Source organism: Ochotona curzoniae, unplaced genomic scaffold (genome assembly GCF_017591425.1).
Source record: "Ochotona curzoniae isolate NIBS_2020 unplaced genomic scaffold, NIBS_Ocur_1.0 contig_1014, whole genome shotgun sequence".
Taxonomy (NCBI): Eukaryota; Metazoa; Chordata; class Mammalia; order Lagomorpha; family Ochotonidae; genus Ochotona; species Ochotona curzoniae.
In genome coordinates, this window is record NW_024464920.1 from 51,358,509 (window position 1) to 51,375,080 (window position 16,572).

A 16,572-nucleotide genomic window follows, 5' to 3' on the forward strand; every position below is an offset into this window, starting at 1 on the left:
TTCTGCCTGGGGCAGCTTGGGCCCCCCGGCTGGCAGGAGCTTCCAGAGGCCAGAGTGAGTGTGGGAGCCTCACGGTGGCTCTTTGTCCCCACTGCCCCATAAGAGTAGCCAGAGGTCGGGGTGGGAGGTGATGAGCTGCCGGCATGCCAGGGAGCCGAGGACCCCTCGAGGAGGGTATGCACAGCTGGGGCGGGCGCCTGAGCAGACCCTGCACCCCTGGGCACAGTGAGAGGGGTCAGGGTCCCACAGGTGCCACCTGCTGCTGGAATGTGACATTTCGGTGAGGCCATAGCACAGCCGGGTCTCAGCCGTCCAGGGTTCTGCCCACAGAACCAGGGCGGTGCAAGAGAAGAGGTGCCAGCCAGCACACCTGGGCTTGGGGCTGTGCAGGAACGTGAGGGAAGGGCACCCAGCGGGGCAGTGCACTGGAGGGGCTCAGGCGCCCCAGCTCCCAGAGCCTGAGATGGGGAGGATAGAGGCAGAGGCCTGTTCGTGCCCAAGCTATGCAGGAAATGCTCCGGGGGGGTGAGGTGGCAAGGGGCAGGATGCCTCGGGCACAGGGCCAGCACGTGCCTCCCACCACACTCACCTTGGGACGGAGGGAGGGGAGAGACCAGCAGGAGCCCAGATTCAAAAATCTTAATTTATTGTATATTTTCTCATGGGTGTGTCATTCCAGTGTTCTGAACATTAATAAATACACATGTTAAAAACCTCCAGTGTCAGATTTCATTCACAGTCTATCCCGGAGATGGGGCCAGACTTGTCCTAAGTGAAGCTGACCACCAGACTCAGAACCGCTCCCAGGAAGACGCCGCCTCGTCGGGCAGTCTCCAACCATGGCAACCATGGCTCTTCCCCGGCTCACGAGGTTAGAGGGAGGGAAGTCTGCGCTTGGTTCTCGCCTTAGATTTTCCTGTTTGGAAACTGCGTGCTGACCGCTCGGGCGCCTGACTGAAGTGCACACGGGGTCAGGTGCATTGCCCTGGCCCACAGCCACCTTCCCGCACCCCGAGCGTGCTTCCAAAGCCGGCTGCGGGGGCGCTGAACAGGGCTGCGCCGTTGTCCTGCACGATGGGCTGTTGGAAGCAAGATGCCGTAACTGGTCCGAGGCTGGAGGTAGGACCCCCGTCTGCCGGGAGAGCTGGGGGCGGGCAGGACGGAATGACATCTGGGAAGACTTCGTGCCTGCCTCTGCACTGGGCACGTGTCAACGCTGCACGGTCCTAGTGGGAGCCGGGGCAGGGGCTCAGAGCCCGCGCTCCCGGGAAGGCTCCGAGGCGGCCCCAGCTGCGTCACAGAACTGCCCCATCTCGGGGGCATACCTGTCGGAGGAGGCCGTGGGTGCCCCTGCCGAGGCAGGTGGCTCACACCCGCAGTTTCTGGCCTGCCTGATGACTCAGGCTTCAGCTCGCTGCCGGGGACCTAGCAGCGTTGGCACGTGCCAGGGCACGCTCAGCTGTGCTGGCCTCCTCATGCACATGAGATTGTCCCCACTCCCAGTGTCCGCAGAGGGCTGTCCAGGCTCCTGGCTGTGTGTGCCCCCACAAGGGCATGTCCGCAGGCGGGCGGCAGGGCTCTGCCCGTGTCCCCTCCGAGGACGGCTGCCTCGTGCTCAGCTGTGGCACCAGCTATGGGGTCTGTGGGCCCTGCCCCTGAGGGACTGCAGGAACCCCACGCCTGGGCCCTCTCTCATCAGGGCGACGGGCCTCACCGGTTCCTGATGGTTCAAATTGAAGTTTCGTTACTGTCTCTGTGCGTGGGAAGAACCACCAGGCAGGTGGAAGGACGGTCAGTGGGGACGGAGGTCTGAGCCGGCAGCAGGAGGGGGTGGGAGGCCCGGGCAGCTGACAGCGGCAGCTGGTGGAAAGCCCAGCTCCACCCTTGCATCCTCAAGCTGACCTTGGCAGTGGCTAAAGGGCCTGGCCCACATTCCCTGCCCCCAAGAGGGAAGAGGAACAAATTGGCCCCTGGGTACTTCAGCTCTAAGCTGGCCCACAGTGGCCGTGCACCCACTGGACACAGAGTGTAAGCCAGCGTGGCCTTCAGACCTGGGTGCTTGGGCTGTGGAGACTGGGCACCCACCACCCCACCCCCGACACTTACTCAGAGTCGGAGCCTTCAGCCTGGGCGCTCCCCACGCACACGGTCATGGCCACCCCATTGAGGTGCTCACGGCCCGGCTCCCTCCCTGGGGTCTTGATGGTGATGGCGCAGTCGGGGGCGCGGACCCCGTCGGCGGAGCCCAGGGAGGAGGTACGCGAGCACGCGGGGCTCTGCTCACAGTCGGCCAGCTTCTCCCGCAGCCAGCACTTGAGCGGCTGCTCTGGTGGCAGTGGCGGTGGGTACGAGACTTTGTTTTTCAGAATGCCTGAGGGGAGGTGGGGGTGACAGGGTCACACCCCAGGCGGGCCACTCTTCCCCACCCCCCCACCCCCGGGTCCCCAGGCACCTTTCCTCTGCTCCTGGGGCTGGCTGCAGGGCAAGGCAGGCTTGGCTGGACTCCCGCCATCCCGCTCCTCCTGGTGCAGCTCCACGCTGACCTTGGTCTCCACCCGGAGCTGGGCTGCCTCGCCCGCCTCCTCACTGTCGCTCCCAGCCAGGCTCTCATCGGGCCAGCCGGCTGGGACGTGGTTGGCTACAGCGTCCACTAGGGCGGAAGAGCAACTCAGCCAGGTCCCCCCAGCATTGCCTGTCTGGGAGCCACACCTGAAGGAGTGGCCCTGTTGTCACCTCCCTGCCCTATTCCCTACTGCCCGTGGCCAGAGGACCCCAGGCCCTTCTTGCTGTGCTCACTGATGGGTGTGGGGAGCTGTGGGTGCCCACCTTTCGGGGTACTGTGGGCTGGGCCTTGGGCCGGGGCCCAGGCGTCTCCAGCCTCGCCGGCCTCATCCTCACTGTCCGACGAGCGCGAGGAAGCGTAGGAGCTGCTCTGCTCGTCCAGGGACAGCTCGCTGTCCGAGTCCGAGTCGGGGCCTGCGGGGCGCGGGGACAGAGCCTTCAGTGCTTGTGCAGGGGTTGTGAGACGGGCCACCTCTGCCTGCCCGGGGAAGCTGTACCGTGGGCTTTCTTGGAGCTCCTGGGGATGAAGGATGAGTCCACTTCCCCATGCCCGCCCCGTGCTGGTCTGGAAGACACACTCAGCTTCTGTACGGCTTCATCCCTGCAGAGAACAGAGGGTGGGTCCAGCACAGGGCTCGGGGCAAGTGCCAGGCCGGCTCGAGGAAGGGTGGGACAGCTGCTAGGGACCTGCGCAGCCCACAACCCCAGCAGGCACCCACCTGACAGTGCTGTCCAGCGAGACCGTGGACTCGCCCAGCCCCGTGCGAAGCATGTCGGCCCCCTCGCTGCACGTGTTGTTGCAGTTGAGAGAGCGCTGCAGGGCAAGCAGGGCAGGTTGGCGCCGGCAGAGGGCGGCACGGGGCCTTCAAGGAGGCAACCCCAGCTCTGCCACACCTGGTCAGGGGTCCCATCTTCCTAAAACTCCGAGCATCGGGCTGGGGTCTGAGACCCAGTCTGGCCAGTGCCAGACCATGAACGTCTACGCGCATCCCTCCGCAGGGACGTGAGTCCACCCTCACCCCGTTTCCACAGGCGCCCACGCCCCCTACCGTCAGCAGGGTGGCCCTGGTGGTGGCCGAGTCGTCCAGATGCAGCTTCTTGCCGGCCAGCACCGCCCGCAGGTGCTTCCGCACCTCCCTGTTGAACACGCAGTGGAACAGGAGGACGAAGAGGCCCTGGAGGAGGAGGGGTGGTCAGCAGCGGCTGTGGCTGTGCTCCCAGCACTTCTGTTTCACTGAGCGGCTAGACACGCTGCTTTTTTGAGCCATAAAGCCTGTGCTGGGGATGACAGGGGCCCCTGCCACAATCCACAGGGTGTTTTGGATCCCCAGCAAGGTGTGTCCCCACAAAGGTTCACGGCCAGGATCTGCGTGAGGAACGGAGCCCAGGACCTCGGCCAGGCCTACCTGCAGGCTGCTGAACCCCGCAAAGAGGTAATGGAAGAGCAGCACGTCGCTGTTCACGGCCAGCAGCCCCAGCAGCCAGGTGGCGCTCACGAGCAGCAGTAGCAGGAAGGCCTTTCTCAGCAGGGCGCTGCGGGGCAGAACCGGCCGATGCATTGCGACCCCAGGGCCTCCCCGACCCCCAAGAGCCAGCTGTGGGTTCATACCAGTGTCTGAGACGGAGCCCATGCCAGCAGGGATGTTGGCAGGGGGGGCAGTAAATAAAACGAGCCACCACTGGCCATGTCCCCCAGCTCACTGTGGACGCTCTGAGGACGTGGAGGGACAAGACGTGGCCAGGCCATGCTGCCCTCTGCTGCCAGCTCCACACAGGGAGTGTGTCTCCATGCCTCCGAGTGCTTGCGAGGCCCATGAGTCCAGGGTGGGAGACCCCGAGGTCTCCAACACCTGCATGCCTCAGACTCTGCTCTCCACCCGCCTGCCTCCTGGCCCGTCCCTGTCTGCTGAAACACCTCAGAAGCCTCCCAGACCACCCCTCTCCCCTTGACATGCGTGGCCCCATGCTACCGGCCCCCATCGGCAACTCCAGGCACCTCACGGTGATGGGCCCTCCCCCATGCCGCTGCTCCCAGCACAGGTCCTGGCACGGACAGTTGACCCCACCCCTTTCTTGGTCCCTTCCCCACCAAGTCCTGCACCCCAACCTCTAACTGTGCCCAGAGCCCATGCCAGTCCCTGGGGGCTGAGGGCCCTGACACACTGGCCAAGCGGACTGCATTTTCAGGGTGCTGGGTGAAGCCACTCCACCAGGCAGGGGCATCCCCACTTACACGACTCCCTTCCTCTCGTAGTAATGGTGCTTCCTGTGGCAGGAGACCTTGGCAGACAGCACGAACATGACCGTGTTGATCTGAGAATAACACGACGGCTCAGTGGCTGGCCTAGTGCGGTCTCCACCTCTGATCCTGGAAGCCAAGGCTGTCCCCCCGGCCTGCCCGTGGCCGCCCTGCACTCACAGTTACGACGGCCGCAATGGGCCCGGCAAAGCTCCAGATGAGGGTGTCATGGAGAGACAGCCAGCAGAAGTCAGGGTTGCCGTAGCCCTGGGGGTCCAGGCCCACTGCCAGTCCTGTGGACAGAGCAGAGAGGAGTAGGGGCCGGGCGCCCACCAGCGTGCTGGGGCCCAGGACAGAGCACCCCCGAGGGCTAGGAGAACGGGAGAGCCAGCACCACCTTCCCAGGAGGGGAGAGGCACAGGGGGCCTGAAGGCCACAGCCAAGACCCAGAAAAGAGCCTGGGGGCCGTGCAGGGCTCTTTACCTATCCCTGTGTGCCCAGGAAGGCCAGAGCCAGGGTACGGAGAGCAGCAGTGGGACAGCACCCAGGGTGGGTCCTGCCAGTTGGGCCACCCAGGGACCAGGAAGCTGTGACCCACCCAGAGTGCAGGCAGGCAGGGTTTACCCCCATCCCCTATGGTATGGCCCAAGGAGCTGTGGGAGTGGAGGAATCGTGCCCCATGTGCACACGCACACCTCACCCTGCCCCACATACACACGGACACACCACACACACCTTACCCTGCCCCGTGTGCACACACACACACTTCGCCCCGCCCCACATACACACACACACATCGCCCCGCCCCACATACACAGACACACCACACACCACACACACCTTACCCTGCCCCGTGTGCACACACACACACTTCGCCCCGCCCCACATACACACACACACATCGCCCCGCCCCACATACACACAGACACACCACACACCACACACACCTTACCCTGCCCCGTGTGCACACACACACACTTCGCCCCGCCCCACATACACACGGACACACCACACACATCGCCCCGCCCCGCCTGCACACACACTCCACAAACGCCCCTCCAGCGTGCCTTCCCATCCCCCAGGGCTGTGCAATGAGCATTTCTCACACTGCCTAGAACAGCCTTGCTTCCTGGCCCAGGGACCAGCAGGGTCGGGACCGCCTGTGCCCGGAGCACAGCCCCAGTTTTGGGAGCCGGGACCAGGTGAACAGGTGTGCGTAGCCCCATGTCCTCCCTGCCAACCTCCTTGGGAAGTCACCTTTCCGCATGAGCCCCTGTCGCCCTCACCCAGGACGCCGCAGCCAAGGGCCCCCAAGCAGCCACAGCCTGGCATCCCTAGCACCCAAGAATCTTCCAAGCAGGCCCTCCCCTGAGCTCAGCAACTTCCTTGGTGCAGGCTCTGTGAGGCCTGAGGACAGGCTCAGCCTGGGTCCTAGCACAGAGCCACTCGCTGGATGGCTGAATGACTGAGCGGCGAGGGAGTGAACAAAGGCACGCTCTTGGTCACGTACGGCCCGGCAGGCAGGGCTTTCTGCAGGGCTCTGACGCGGTGACACCACCCTCACCTGTGACGACGGCAGGGATGCCCCAGCCGATGACGTGGTAGAAGCGCATGGGCCCGGCATCGATGTTGCGCACCTCGGTCAGCATGCGGTAGACGTGCAGGCCTTCGACCAGCGTCCAGGCGAAGCCGCTCATGTACACGTAGTGCAGGAGGATGGCGACCACGGTGCACAGGAACTTGGGGCACGGAGGACCACGTGAGTCCCACAGCCCAGCGCCTCCGCCCGGCCTGGCCATGCCCCGTCACAGAGCCTGTACCCAGGCTGGGCCCCATCAGTGCCCAGGGAAGGTGGGCGGGCCCACGTGAGTCCCACAGCCCAGAGCCTGTACCCAGGCTGGGCCCCATCAGTGCCCAGGGAAGGTGGGCAGGCCCATGTGAGTCTCACAGCCCAGAGCCTGTACCCAGGCTGTGCCCCGTCAGTGCCCAGGGAAGGTGGGGGCACTGCCTGACAAGCCCTCAGATTGTCCTTTGTTTCAAATATTGAGGTTGTCGTGGGCATGGCGGGGGCTCACCTGCACTTGCCCGGCCATCCCCCGCCCTCCCCTCTGCACCCAGGACTCCCAGGTGGAAAGGGGAGGCAGGGGAGCCCCGCAGGTGCTGCATGGAGCAGAGCTGGCCTCAGAGCTGGGCTGCCCTGTCCACACATGGCTCCTCCCGCAATGGAAAACCTTGGAACTGCCCAGGCACACCCAGATCCGCAGTCCTGCACCCCCAGCTGGTCCCACCCACCCCGGCATCAGGGCCAACAGCAATGTCCACATTTGATGCCACCGCCTCCCAAGCTGGGAAACTCCTCCAGGGCCTGTCCCTGCCTCCAGCCGCTGCTCCAACCTCACACTCCCCACCAGTGTCCCCCCGAAGCAGGTCACACATTGGCCCCCAGGCTAGCACCCAGGCTCCCTGCACGAGTTTCTCCCCATGGGCCTGTCATCAGCCTTGCCGTGAGGGCCACCGTGTCACCCACGTGATGTGTAAGTCAGGGGCACGGCCACCTTGTGTCCTTCTGGGGTGGCCACAGAGGGAAGCTGGGCAGCAGGTCCCCCAGGGACGCCTCTTTCTTCCTAGGGTGACAGCATCGAGGTGTGGTCTTGGCACGGGCAGCCAGGCCACCGGGCACCCTTCAGCCCTTGCTTATCACCAAAGGGTGTGGACTGCGCACACTGGGAAGGCAGGCCCAGAGCTTCCATGAGGGGGCTCACGTCCCAGGGCTGGGCCGGACCAGCATGAGGTCACTGCAGGTCCCTGTGCCACTCTGAGGGGTCTGTCCCTTCCCTGTGACCACATCACCAGGGCACGTGGAGAAGAGGGTGAGCAGTGGACGTGAGCTCTGTCTCTCTCAAAGGGAAGTGGCCCCACTGTCCTTGTCATTAGCCCTGCCACACCTCCAGCGGGAGGTCACCCATCTTTGTTCCCACCCACTCTGCTACTTTTGCTCTCTCTGAGGGGGCGCCTTCCTCGTCCTCCCGCCAACCCCCCAGAAGCCACCTCCCATTGCTCCTGGGCCTGTCACAAGAAGCCTTGAACGCTCACAGAGGGAACGCAAACATGGGGCCACTGCGGCCCCTGGCACTCGGAACACGGCATGCGTGTCATCTCACGTGGCAGCACTAGCGTCTGCCCAGGGAAGGCACAGGCCCCGGCCCTTCTGGTGTGAGACCCGCTGAGCATCCCACCTGCCTACAGGAAGACTGGCTGCGCCTGCCCAGCTGAAGGCCAGTGAGGCTGTGCCCACCACGTCAGCCCTGGGCAGGGGGCGAGGCCTTACCGGGTTCTCCGTCTGGTTGATGCCAACCACGAAGATGAGCTGGGAGAGGAAGAGGGCAGCGATGAGGTTCCTGTGGATGCTGTGCAGGTTGGAGCGCAGCGCCCGGGCCAGGGCCAGGAGGACGAAGGCTAGCAGCAGAGCAGCCAGGGACAAGGCCACGGCAGCATAGGTCAGGATCTTCAGGGGCAGGACCTCCCCGTGCTGCAGGGCGCGGGGGCAGTGAAGGGCAGGATGGTGAGGCCATGGCTGCACAGAGTGGGCCTGCCTGGCACCACAGCCTGTGCCCCGTGGCTTGCTGTCACAGAGGCGTTGAGAACAGGTCACTCAGAATCCAGAGCCGCTCGCAACTCCCCCTCAAGTGGACCAAAAGTTTTGACAAGGAGAATGTGGGCACCCAACCCTCCCAGGTGCCCGTCCATGCGGAGCAGGTGAAGCCACTGCCTGGGTGCCTGGCCTCCCCTTCCATGGGGGCCTCCCCATGGAGGGCCCCCAGCTCTTATTTCAGAGAACAAACATCAGCCAGCCACACCTTGCAATTCAAAGTGGGGGTAGAAACAGCAGAACAGGCTAGCGGAGCAGTGCTCATTCCAGAAGTTTCCAAACACAAGCCCAAGTCCCCTATTCCAGCTGTAATGGAGGCCTGGAGGCCGGGGACCCTCCAAAACCCTCCGTTAGGAAACCCCCAGAGTTCCGGAACATGAATGGTAATGTGTCTGAGTGCTCAGAGCGAGGAGGGAGCCAGTGGAGGGACAGGGGACAGGGGACAGTGGAGGGAGCGTGGCCATCTCCCGCGGAAGCCCAGGCCCCGGGCAGTGCCTACCTCACGCCTCGAGATGTCCATGAGCACGGCGAAGCTGCCCACATGGCTGCACTGGCACACCACATGGCTCCGGTTCCTGGACTGGAGTTCACAGCCCCGGGCTGACCACCCTCCGGTCCCGCCGACGCTGCCGAGCCAAGGGAGGTGTGGGCGTCAGGCACGCTGCACCACGAGACCCAGTCGGGGAGTGGCTCTGCTCCATCCACCCAACCTTCCAGGCTGTCCTGCCTCCCCCCACCCTGCTGGTCCTCTCAGCAGGAACAGGGACAAATGCAGGCAGCTGGGACAAGTGAGCAGTGCAAGGTTTAAGGCATGGCCCAGGACCCCAGCACCCCATAACAGAACCAGGACCCCAGCACCCCATAACAGAACCAGGACCCCAGCACCCCATAACAGAACCAGGACCCCAGCACCCCATAACAGAACCAGGACCCCAGCACCCCATAACAGAACCAGGACCCCAGCACCCCATAACAGATGGTCCAGGACCCCAGCACCCCATGACAGACAGCCCAGGACCCCAGCACCCCATGACAGACGACCCAGGACCCCAGCACCCCATGGCAGACAGCCCAGGTCGAGGCCTAGCTTCCAACTCCAGCCCCCTGCTAACACACACCCACGAGACAACAGATGGTGGGTCAAGTACGTGGTCCCTGCCACCCCCAGAGGACCTGAACGGAGCTGCTGGCCCAGCCTTTGCCGAGTGACCAGTGAGTTAGAGCTCCTGTCTCTTTAATGAAGCAGAAATATGGATCTCCCAGCCTGCCACCCACTGGCGGGCCGGCAGCCGTTCAGCCACTGAGCTGCTCGTGCGCCATCTGCGTCCCCCAGGGCCAGGCGGGGCCGCTCATGACACCCCCACAGGCCAAGGTTTCCCAGGAGCTCCCGGCGCGACGCCCGCAGCGGGCCTGTCTTTGTGCTCCGGCCTCCGGCAGCCATCGTGAGACAACAGGCACGGCCTCTCCCTTTCACTGGCCACTTTCATCTTCCGATTGCACAACCTTTTATGGGAACTGCGGGAGCCAGAGCCCGGTTGTTAGCCATCTTCCACTGACGGCGAGCCCCAAATAACACAGTGTCAGCAGCACCCTGCCCTGCCCCACTCTGGGAAAGTCGGGCTGCCTTTCAGATCCCAAGCTTACTCATCTGTGAAATGGGCTGGGAAGGGTAAAGCACTGGCCGAGAAGGTTCAGATCTGCGACCAAGAGGAGCCACGCGGGGACAGGTCATCGGCATGGGAGCTAATTGCAGGTTCAGACCTGGGACCCCGGGGGCAGCAGGCGCACTTGGCGCCACGGGGCACTTCCTGCATGATGTAAGGCGCTTCTGCAGGCTGTCCTTCATGAGCCAAATGCCAGACAGGCACCAGGCACTGACGCATGGCCAGGCCCAACGCTGGCACAGGCTCTTCCACAAAAATCCCGGGGCTCAGGAGAACATGTGGAGGGCCGCCTCCTGGACTCCAACTCTCCCCTGTTCCATTTGCCAACCACACACACCTCCTCTCCTCCCTGCACAGAGCTGCCTCCCCAGGCCCAGGGGCTCCCAGCTGGGGGCTGGTCTAGGGGCAGGACTGGGGTTGGGGACTCCTCAGCACACACCCAGGAGTCCCGCACTGGTGGCAAAGCTTCTGGCTGAGGCCCACCTGCCCTGTGCGTCTAGAATGAGAGCTTGTGGCACCTCTGCCACCACGGTGCCTTCTGAGGCACCTTGGGCGTGTGCAGTGTGTACACCCACGTGTGCGGGGGCTGTGTGCATGTGACAGGCTGACATGCCCAGCAGCACAGCAGGCCGGGAAGGGAGCATGAGGTCAGCCCCATGGGGCGCCTGTGGCCGAGCCTCAAGAGCATGGCTCGGCCGGCACAGCACTTACGCCAGGGAGTGGTTCCAGAACACGCACACGGGTTTGGTGCGCTCCTCTGTGTCCAGCAACGCAAACTCCAGCTGGATGGGCCTCTCCAGGGGGCTGGACACCGGGAGGCCCTCACTGTACACCACGGTGCTCACCACGGGCGTGTTGATGATGGGCCGGTTAGGCAACCTGTGGCAGAGAGCCATGGTGAGGACCCAGACAAGCACACGGAACAGCTGCAGGTCCCAGAGCAGCTGGAAAACACTCAGGGGCCTGGCCCCATGGTCCTGCCGGCAGGACGGGCCTGGGCCACAGCGTGCACCTGCGTACCCAGAGCAGGTGTGCTGAGGCCATGCACCACCTTTAGACGCAGGCTCAGGGAGCAGCAGCCAGCCACTCTCACCACCAGAGCTCTAACCCTAGATCCCAGTGCTGGCTCAAGGAGCTGGGCCCCTGCCACCCACAGGAGAGGCCTGGGAGGGGCTGCTGCCTCCCAGCTCTGGCCACGGTGGGCAACCCGCGAGTGACTAGTGGGTGGGTTTTCTATCTGACACCGTCTCTGCTTCTCAGATGGACAAAATGGTAAACAACAAGGAGATGGGACATACGTGATGACACCAGCAGCCCACAGCATGTGGTACACAGCGGCAGAAATGCCAGGACAGCAGAGATGACCATACAAGGACAATGACACAGCCCGAGGCGGGGGGCGCAGGCCAAGCCAGGGTCACATGCATGGCCACTATGAAGGTGCAGCTGAACACAGCTTCGCGGTCCGGCCTTACCGGAGGCTGCGGCGGTCAGGGTCATAGCGGTCAGGAAGCAGCTGGCCCAGGGTCCGGTAGATGACGACCAGGGCAATGGCGACCTGGCTGGGCTCATCTGGGTGCCGCCTCCGCCTGCCAGGAGGCGCCTCGTCCTCTGTGCTGGGCGCGGGGCGTGCTGTCTGTGGGCTGGCCCTCCGTTTACCTGGTCTGCCCACAGCACCCTCTGCAAGGGGAGTGCTGAGCGTGAGGCCACGGGGCAGGGGTGCCCGGGAGACCATGGGGAAGGGCGGGGGTGCCTGTGAGGCCACGGGGCAGGGATGCCCATGAGGCCTGGGGCAGGGTGCCTGTGTGCCCAGCAGGTGGCATCATCTCAGCCCTGTTTCTCCCAACCCCAAACAGTTCAGGGCGAGGCAGGTCCAAACACAAGGGAACTGTGCCCTGGCAGCACCACATACAATGCCAGCCGGTGCCAGCTGTGTGTGAAACAGACGCACAGCACGTGGAGCAGCCTCTCAGGCTTGCACAGGAAGGAGATCCTCACACCTGCTGCTTCCCCACGGATGAGACGTGAGTGGCGCAGACGGAGCCTGAGTCATCTTTGGTAAACGGAGTCGGCCTTACAGACTCCCGTACACAGTGGGGGTCACGCCGGGGCTGGGGCAGGGCAGCAAGGGGTGGGTGTGGCCAGGACTTTAGGTGTGCAAAGCAGGAGCCTGGGGACAGTGGCGTGGGCAGGCAAGGGCGCTTGCAGGGAGCTGAACAAGGAGCGGGCAAGTCCCATGTGCACTCGGGGTGGCAGGTGCGTGGCCCCAAGCAGCAGGCTGGCCAGGTAGCTCGTGGGCACTGGTGACCCGCACTGCACACGCTCCGTCATGTCATGCCCTTGGGCAGACCAATGCCTGTGCCCATTCCTGACGGACAGCTCAGAGAACGAACCCTCTGCTAACAACACCAACCAGGAAATGCACATTAACACACGTCACACACAGACCACATCACGCACAAACTACACGCACACATACACACCCCACACGTGACACGTGATGTGCACACACCACATGCAGACCACACATACACCCATCCCTGCGTGTATCCCATCACTCCCCCCACACAGACACCCCACAGGCTCTTGCGAGGGCGCCCACGAACAGCTCCTGTCCTCAGGGGCGGAGGCCCCGACAGGGAGGACTCTCAGGCCACCTGCATCCCTAGGGGACACCCTGGGACGACAGGGGGCAGCCTGGGCTGAACCGTCCCTGTTACTCAGGAACACCGTGCAGGGGCCCCGGCAGCACTGAGGGCACGTGCAGACACGTGGGGCGCATGCAAGGGGCGGGAGCCACGCAAGGCACTTTTGGCAGTTCACAGGAACGCTCATGAAGATAACATGATAGGTGTCAACGTTTTGCCCCAAAAGCCCTCTACGCTGCCCAGCTGCCTCTGCACGAATGTTCAGAAGCGCATGCGTGTTGGCGGCTTCCACACGCATCCACGCCACAGGTGTGAAGATGAGGGGACTCCAGCCTCGGCCATCACAGCATGTCACGTCAGAACACACAACACATCGTGGCACCACATACATGACAGCTATCACCACGACATCGCGCTGTCGCACCTTTCCTCTCAGGAGGCCTGAAGAAGTCTGAGGAGAAGGACACGGAGGACTCCAGCTCCCTGGGGAACTCCTCCTGGATGTCCCCAAACCGCGGCACCCTGGCGCCCGAGAAGTTGAACTTGTCGAAGATGTCAACTGCAAGAACTGGGAGAGCCCCTCAGTCACACGGGAGGGCCAGGGAGAGCCCCCAGGCACACGGGAGGGCCAGAGGGAGCCCCTCAGTCACACGGACGGCCAGGGGCGCCCCTCAGTCACACGGGCGGCCAGGGGTGCCCCTCAGTCACACGGGCGGCCAGGGGGAGGGGGAGCCCCTCAGTCACGGGGTGGGGTGGACACCTGACCTCCGAGAGCATGATGGGATCGCAGGGGCTGGCGAGCACCTCAGAGGACACTGACCCACCCTCCCTAGGGACCAGCGGAGGCACACAGCCCCGCCCAGGCTGCAGCAGGCTGCCCCATCATTCCACACCTGCTGGGTGCTCCCGACAGGAGTGCTTCTCCAGGGCAGCTCCTCCTAACCTCATGGCAGCTTTTCCGGGTGGGGAAGGCTCTGTATGCCAGCACGGAGCTGACTTACTAAACCCTGACCCCAGGGAGGCACTGACAGAGAGGCGTGGCCTCAAGACAGCTTAGCTCCTGGTGGGCCTGAGGGCTCCCAGGCGGGGTGCGGGGTGGGGAGCGTGGCCGTCCTCACCGACACAGCCCCCCTGTGCCTGCCTCTGCCTGCTCCCTCACCCCAACACTTGCGCGAGGGAGGGCCTCACACATGAGCAAGTGGAAGGCCCGAGAGGCCCACTGAGCACAGGACAGCCCCTGATGCCATCTGTGCCCGGGCCCCACGCAGGGGTCCTGCACACACCTTGGAGGTTCAGCGGGATTGCCCCAATTCACAGACAAGGAAGAGAGGCCAGCACGCGGTCCCTCGTGTTCGCCAGGGCCCCGCTGGTGCTGGGGGCCCCAGTCCCTTGCCCATCACAGCCCTCCCGCGCCCCCCGCGTCCCTTACTCATGTTGGCGGTGACGAGCACAAAGGGCCTGAGGTAGGTGCCGCGCACGTTCTGGGCCACAGTGCTGAAGTAGGCCTCGAAGCGCTGCAGCAGCTGCGCCACGCCGCCCTCGCCACGCTGGATCTGCTCCCACGCGGGTCTGGTGGCCGGCGCCAGGAGGGCGCTGCCCGTCTGCACCATGTCCTGGCACACAGATGCACAGGGTCAGCTCCGGCTGTGTCTCCAGAGCCAGACGAGTGTGTCCCCCAGTGCCAAAGGCAGCGGACACTGGGGTTCCCCAGCTCTTATCAGAAAGACCAGGCACCTGGGGGGCAGAGATGAGTTCATCCAGGGGGTGGGGTGGGAGGGCTCACTGTAGTCAGGGGGACCCCCAACCCCTCGGGGCTTAGGGGAGTGAGCAGCAGGGTGGTGAGGAGCAGGGCCTGGGTGCCACAACCCAGGACGGAAACCAAGAACAAAAGCTTCATTTCCAAAGTCTTAGAAACGGAGTAAAAGCTCCATTTGCCCAAACCCCAGACCACAGCCCCAAGCGGGCAGGGGGTACCAAGAGGACTGTGCCCAACAGGGGGGCCCAGGGGCCGGCGCTGCACAGGGAAGGAGGAAGAGGAGGAGGGGGAGCAGGAGGGGATGGATGAGGAGGAGGGGGAGGAGGAGGGGGAGGGGGATGGCTGCCACGAGTGACAAGCAAGCTCACAAGGGCTAAGGGTACTTCCCGAAGATGTGAGGGGCTTCTCGGCCCCCATCCCATTAAAACAGCCTTGCCTGGGGGTCCGGGCAGCTGTGCCCTGGAGCAGACCCCTTCACTCCCCATGTCTCAGTTCCCTGACCTGTCCCAGCTACAGCATTGTTTGAGGCACACAGAACGGTCCACCTCGGTGGCCAGTGCCCTCACCCGCAAAGAGCCTGGCCATGCATTGCCCACCCCACACAGAGCCCGGGCCATGCACCCCCACCCCCACCCCCACACAGAGCCTGGGCCGTGCACCCCCCACCCTCACCCCCACACAGAGCCCGGGCCGTGCACCCCCCACCCCCACCCCCACACAGAGCCCGGGCCGTGCACTCCCCCACACAGAGCCCGGCGTGCACCCCCCCCCCACAGGCCGGCCGTGCACCCCCACCCCCACCAGCCGGGCCGTGCACCCCCCCCACACAGAGCCCGGGCCGTGCACCCCCCCCCCCCACACAGTGCCTGGGCCGTGCACCCCCACCCCCACAGTGCCTGGCCGTGCACCCCCACCCCCCCCCCACAGAGCCCAGGCCATGCACCCCCCACCCCCACACAGAGCCCGGGCCGTGCACCCCCCACCCCCACACAGAGCCCGGGCCATGCACCCCTCCACACAGAGCCCGGGCTGTGCACCCTCCCATCCCAACAATCAGAATCGGGCCACCATCACGGGGGCCCCGGCACCTACTTCATGGAAATCTGCATCGCGCGTGGCTGCCAGGTCGAAGCCATGCTGGTGACTTTCATGCTGCAGCACGTGGACCAGCAGCCGGAAAGCTGTCCGCACGTCATTGCCGAAGAGCAGGCCAGGCGGCCGTGTGGCATTTCGCAGTGCCTTCGCCAGCCGCAGAGACCCCACGCCATCCAGCCGTGTCTCATTGCGGCTCAGCCTCTCGTTCTAGAAGGGGAGGGGATTGCAGTGTGGGCACACCCTGCTCAGAGCCCACAACCTCCTGGGGCAACTTTCCTCATCAGAAAGATCCCAAGTTGAGAGATGACTGTGGGTGGACAGCAGCGGCCAGGAAAGCAGGGGGTGCTGGGCACAAAGGAACAAAACACAGCGAGAAGTGGGCAAAACAGGAATGCCAGGAGCTGGCGCTGTGGCACAGCCTGTGGGCACCAGGTTGAGTCCTGCTGCTCTGCTTCTTATCCAGCTCCCTGCTCAGGGCCCAGGGGGGCAGCAGAGGACAGCCAGAGCCTTGGGCCCCTGCACCCATGGAGACCCAGAAGAAGCTCCTGGCTCCAGGTCAGCCCAGCTCTGGTCACTGAGGCCATTAGAGAGGCAAACCAATAGCAGAAGGCCTCTTTCTTTTCAATCAATCAATCAATCAATCATTTTTTTAAATGCTGGGCAGGAGAGAAGAGGCAGATGCAGGAGCAGCACTTAGCACGAGAATCACACAGCTGGGTCCCAGGGGACATGAGATGTGGCTGGAGTGCCCCCTCTGAGCGCGGCGCAGGTCCCAGCGTCCCCCCATGCATTTGCAGTGCAGCCACACGCAGCCACACGCGCATGCCGCACGCGCCTACCATGCCCCTGAGGTCCAGGAAGGAGCTGCTGGTGCAGTTGAAGAGCTCAGGGGGCAGCCAGCCCTTCTCGGCGCTGCAGTGTCGGACGGCATTTCCTGGGGGTGAGGAGAGACACGGGGC

General features: G+C 64.2%; 1 protein-coding gene across 2 annotated transcripts in view; it reads right to left on the reverse strand.

The window, feature by feature from the left end:
* Positions 1–1,337: 1,337 nt before the first annotated feature.
* The window catches only part of CELSR1 (cadherin EGF LAG seven-pass G-type receptor 1), a 79,044-nt gene continuing 63,809 nt past the window's right edge, over positions 1,338–16,572 (reverse strand). Inside the window, exons 17-35 of one of the 2 annotated variants that reach the window (XM_040987474.1) lie at positions 16,453–16,547; positions 15,611–15,820; positions 14,192–14,375; positions 13,187–13,330; positions 11,590–11,794; positions 10,826–10,993; positions 8,950–9,076; positions 8,130–8,330; positions 6,366–6,540; positions 4,982–5,094; positions 4,796–4,875; positions 3,969–4,095; positions 3,612–3,737; positions 3,282–3,376; positions 3,060–3,163; positions 2,827–2,976; positions 2,453–2,650; positions 2,107–2,371; positions 1,338–1,720 (exon numbers count right to left, since the gene is read on the reverse strand). In XM_040987474.1, the coding sequence (XP_040843408.1) occupies positions 1,711–1,720; positions 2,107–2,371; positions 2,453–2,650; positions 2,827–2,976; positions 3,060–3,163; positions 3,282–3,376; positions 3,612–3,737; positions 3,969–4,095; positions 4,796–4,875; positions 4,982–5,094; positions 6,366–6,540; positions 8,130–8,330; positions 8,950–9,076; positions 10,826–10,993; positions 11,590–11,794; positions 13,187–13,330; positions 14,192–14,375; positions 15,611–15,820; positions 16,453–16,547 (2,777 nt within the window). In that variant the 3' untranslated portion in view covers positions 1,338–1,710. Of the gene's footprint in view, positions 1,754–2,106; positions 2,372–2,452; positions 2,651–2,826; positions 2,977–3,059; positions 3,164–3,281; positions 3,377–3,611; positions 3,738–3,968; positions 4,096–4,795; positions 4,876–4,981; positions 5,095–6,365; positions 6,541–8,129; positions 8,331–8,949; positions 9,077–10,825; positions 10,994–11,589; positions 11,795–13,186; positions 13,331–14,191; positions 14,376–15,610; positions 15,821–16,452; positions 16,548–16,572 lie in introns of both variants that reach the window. The other variant, XM_040987471.1, reaches the window with a different exon arrangement.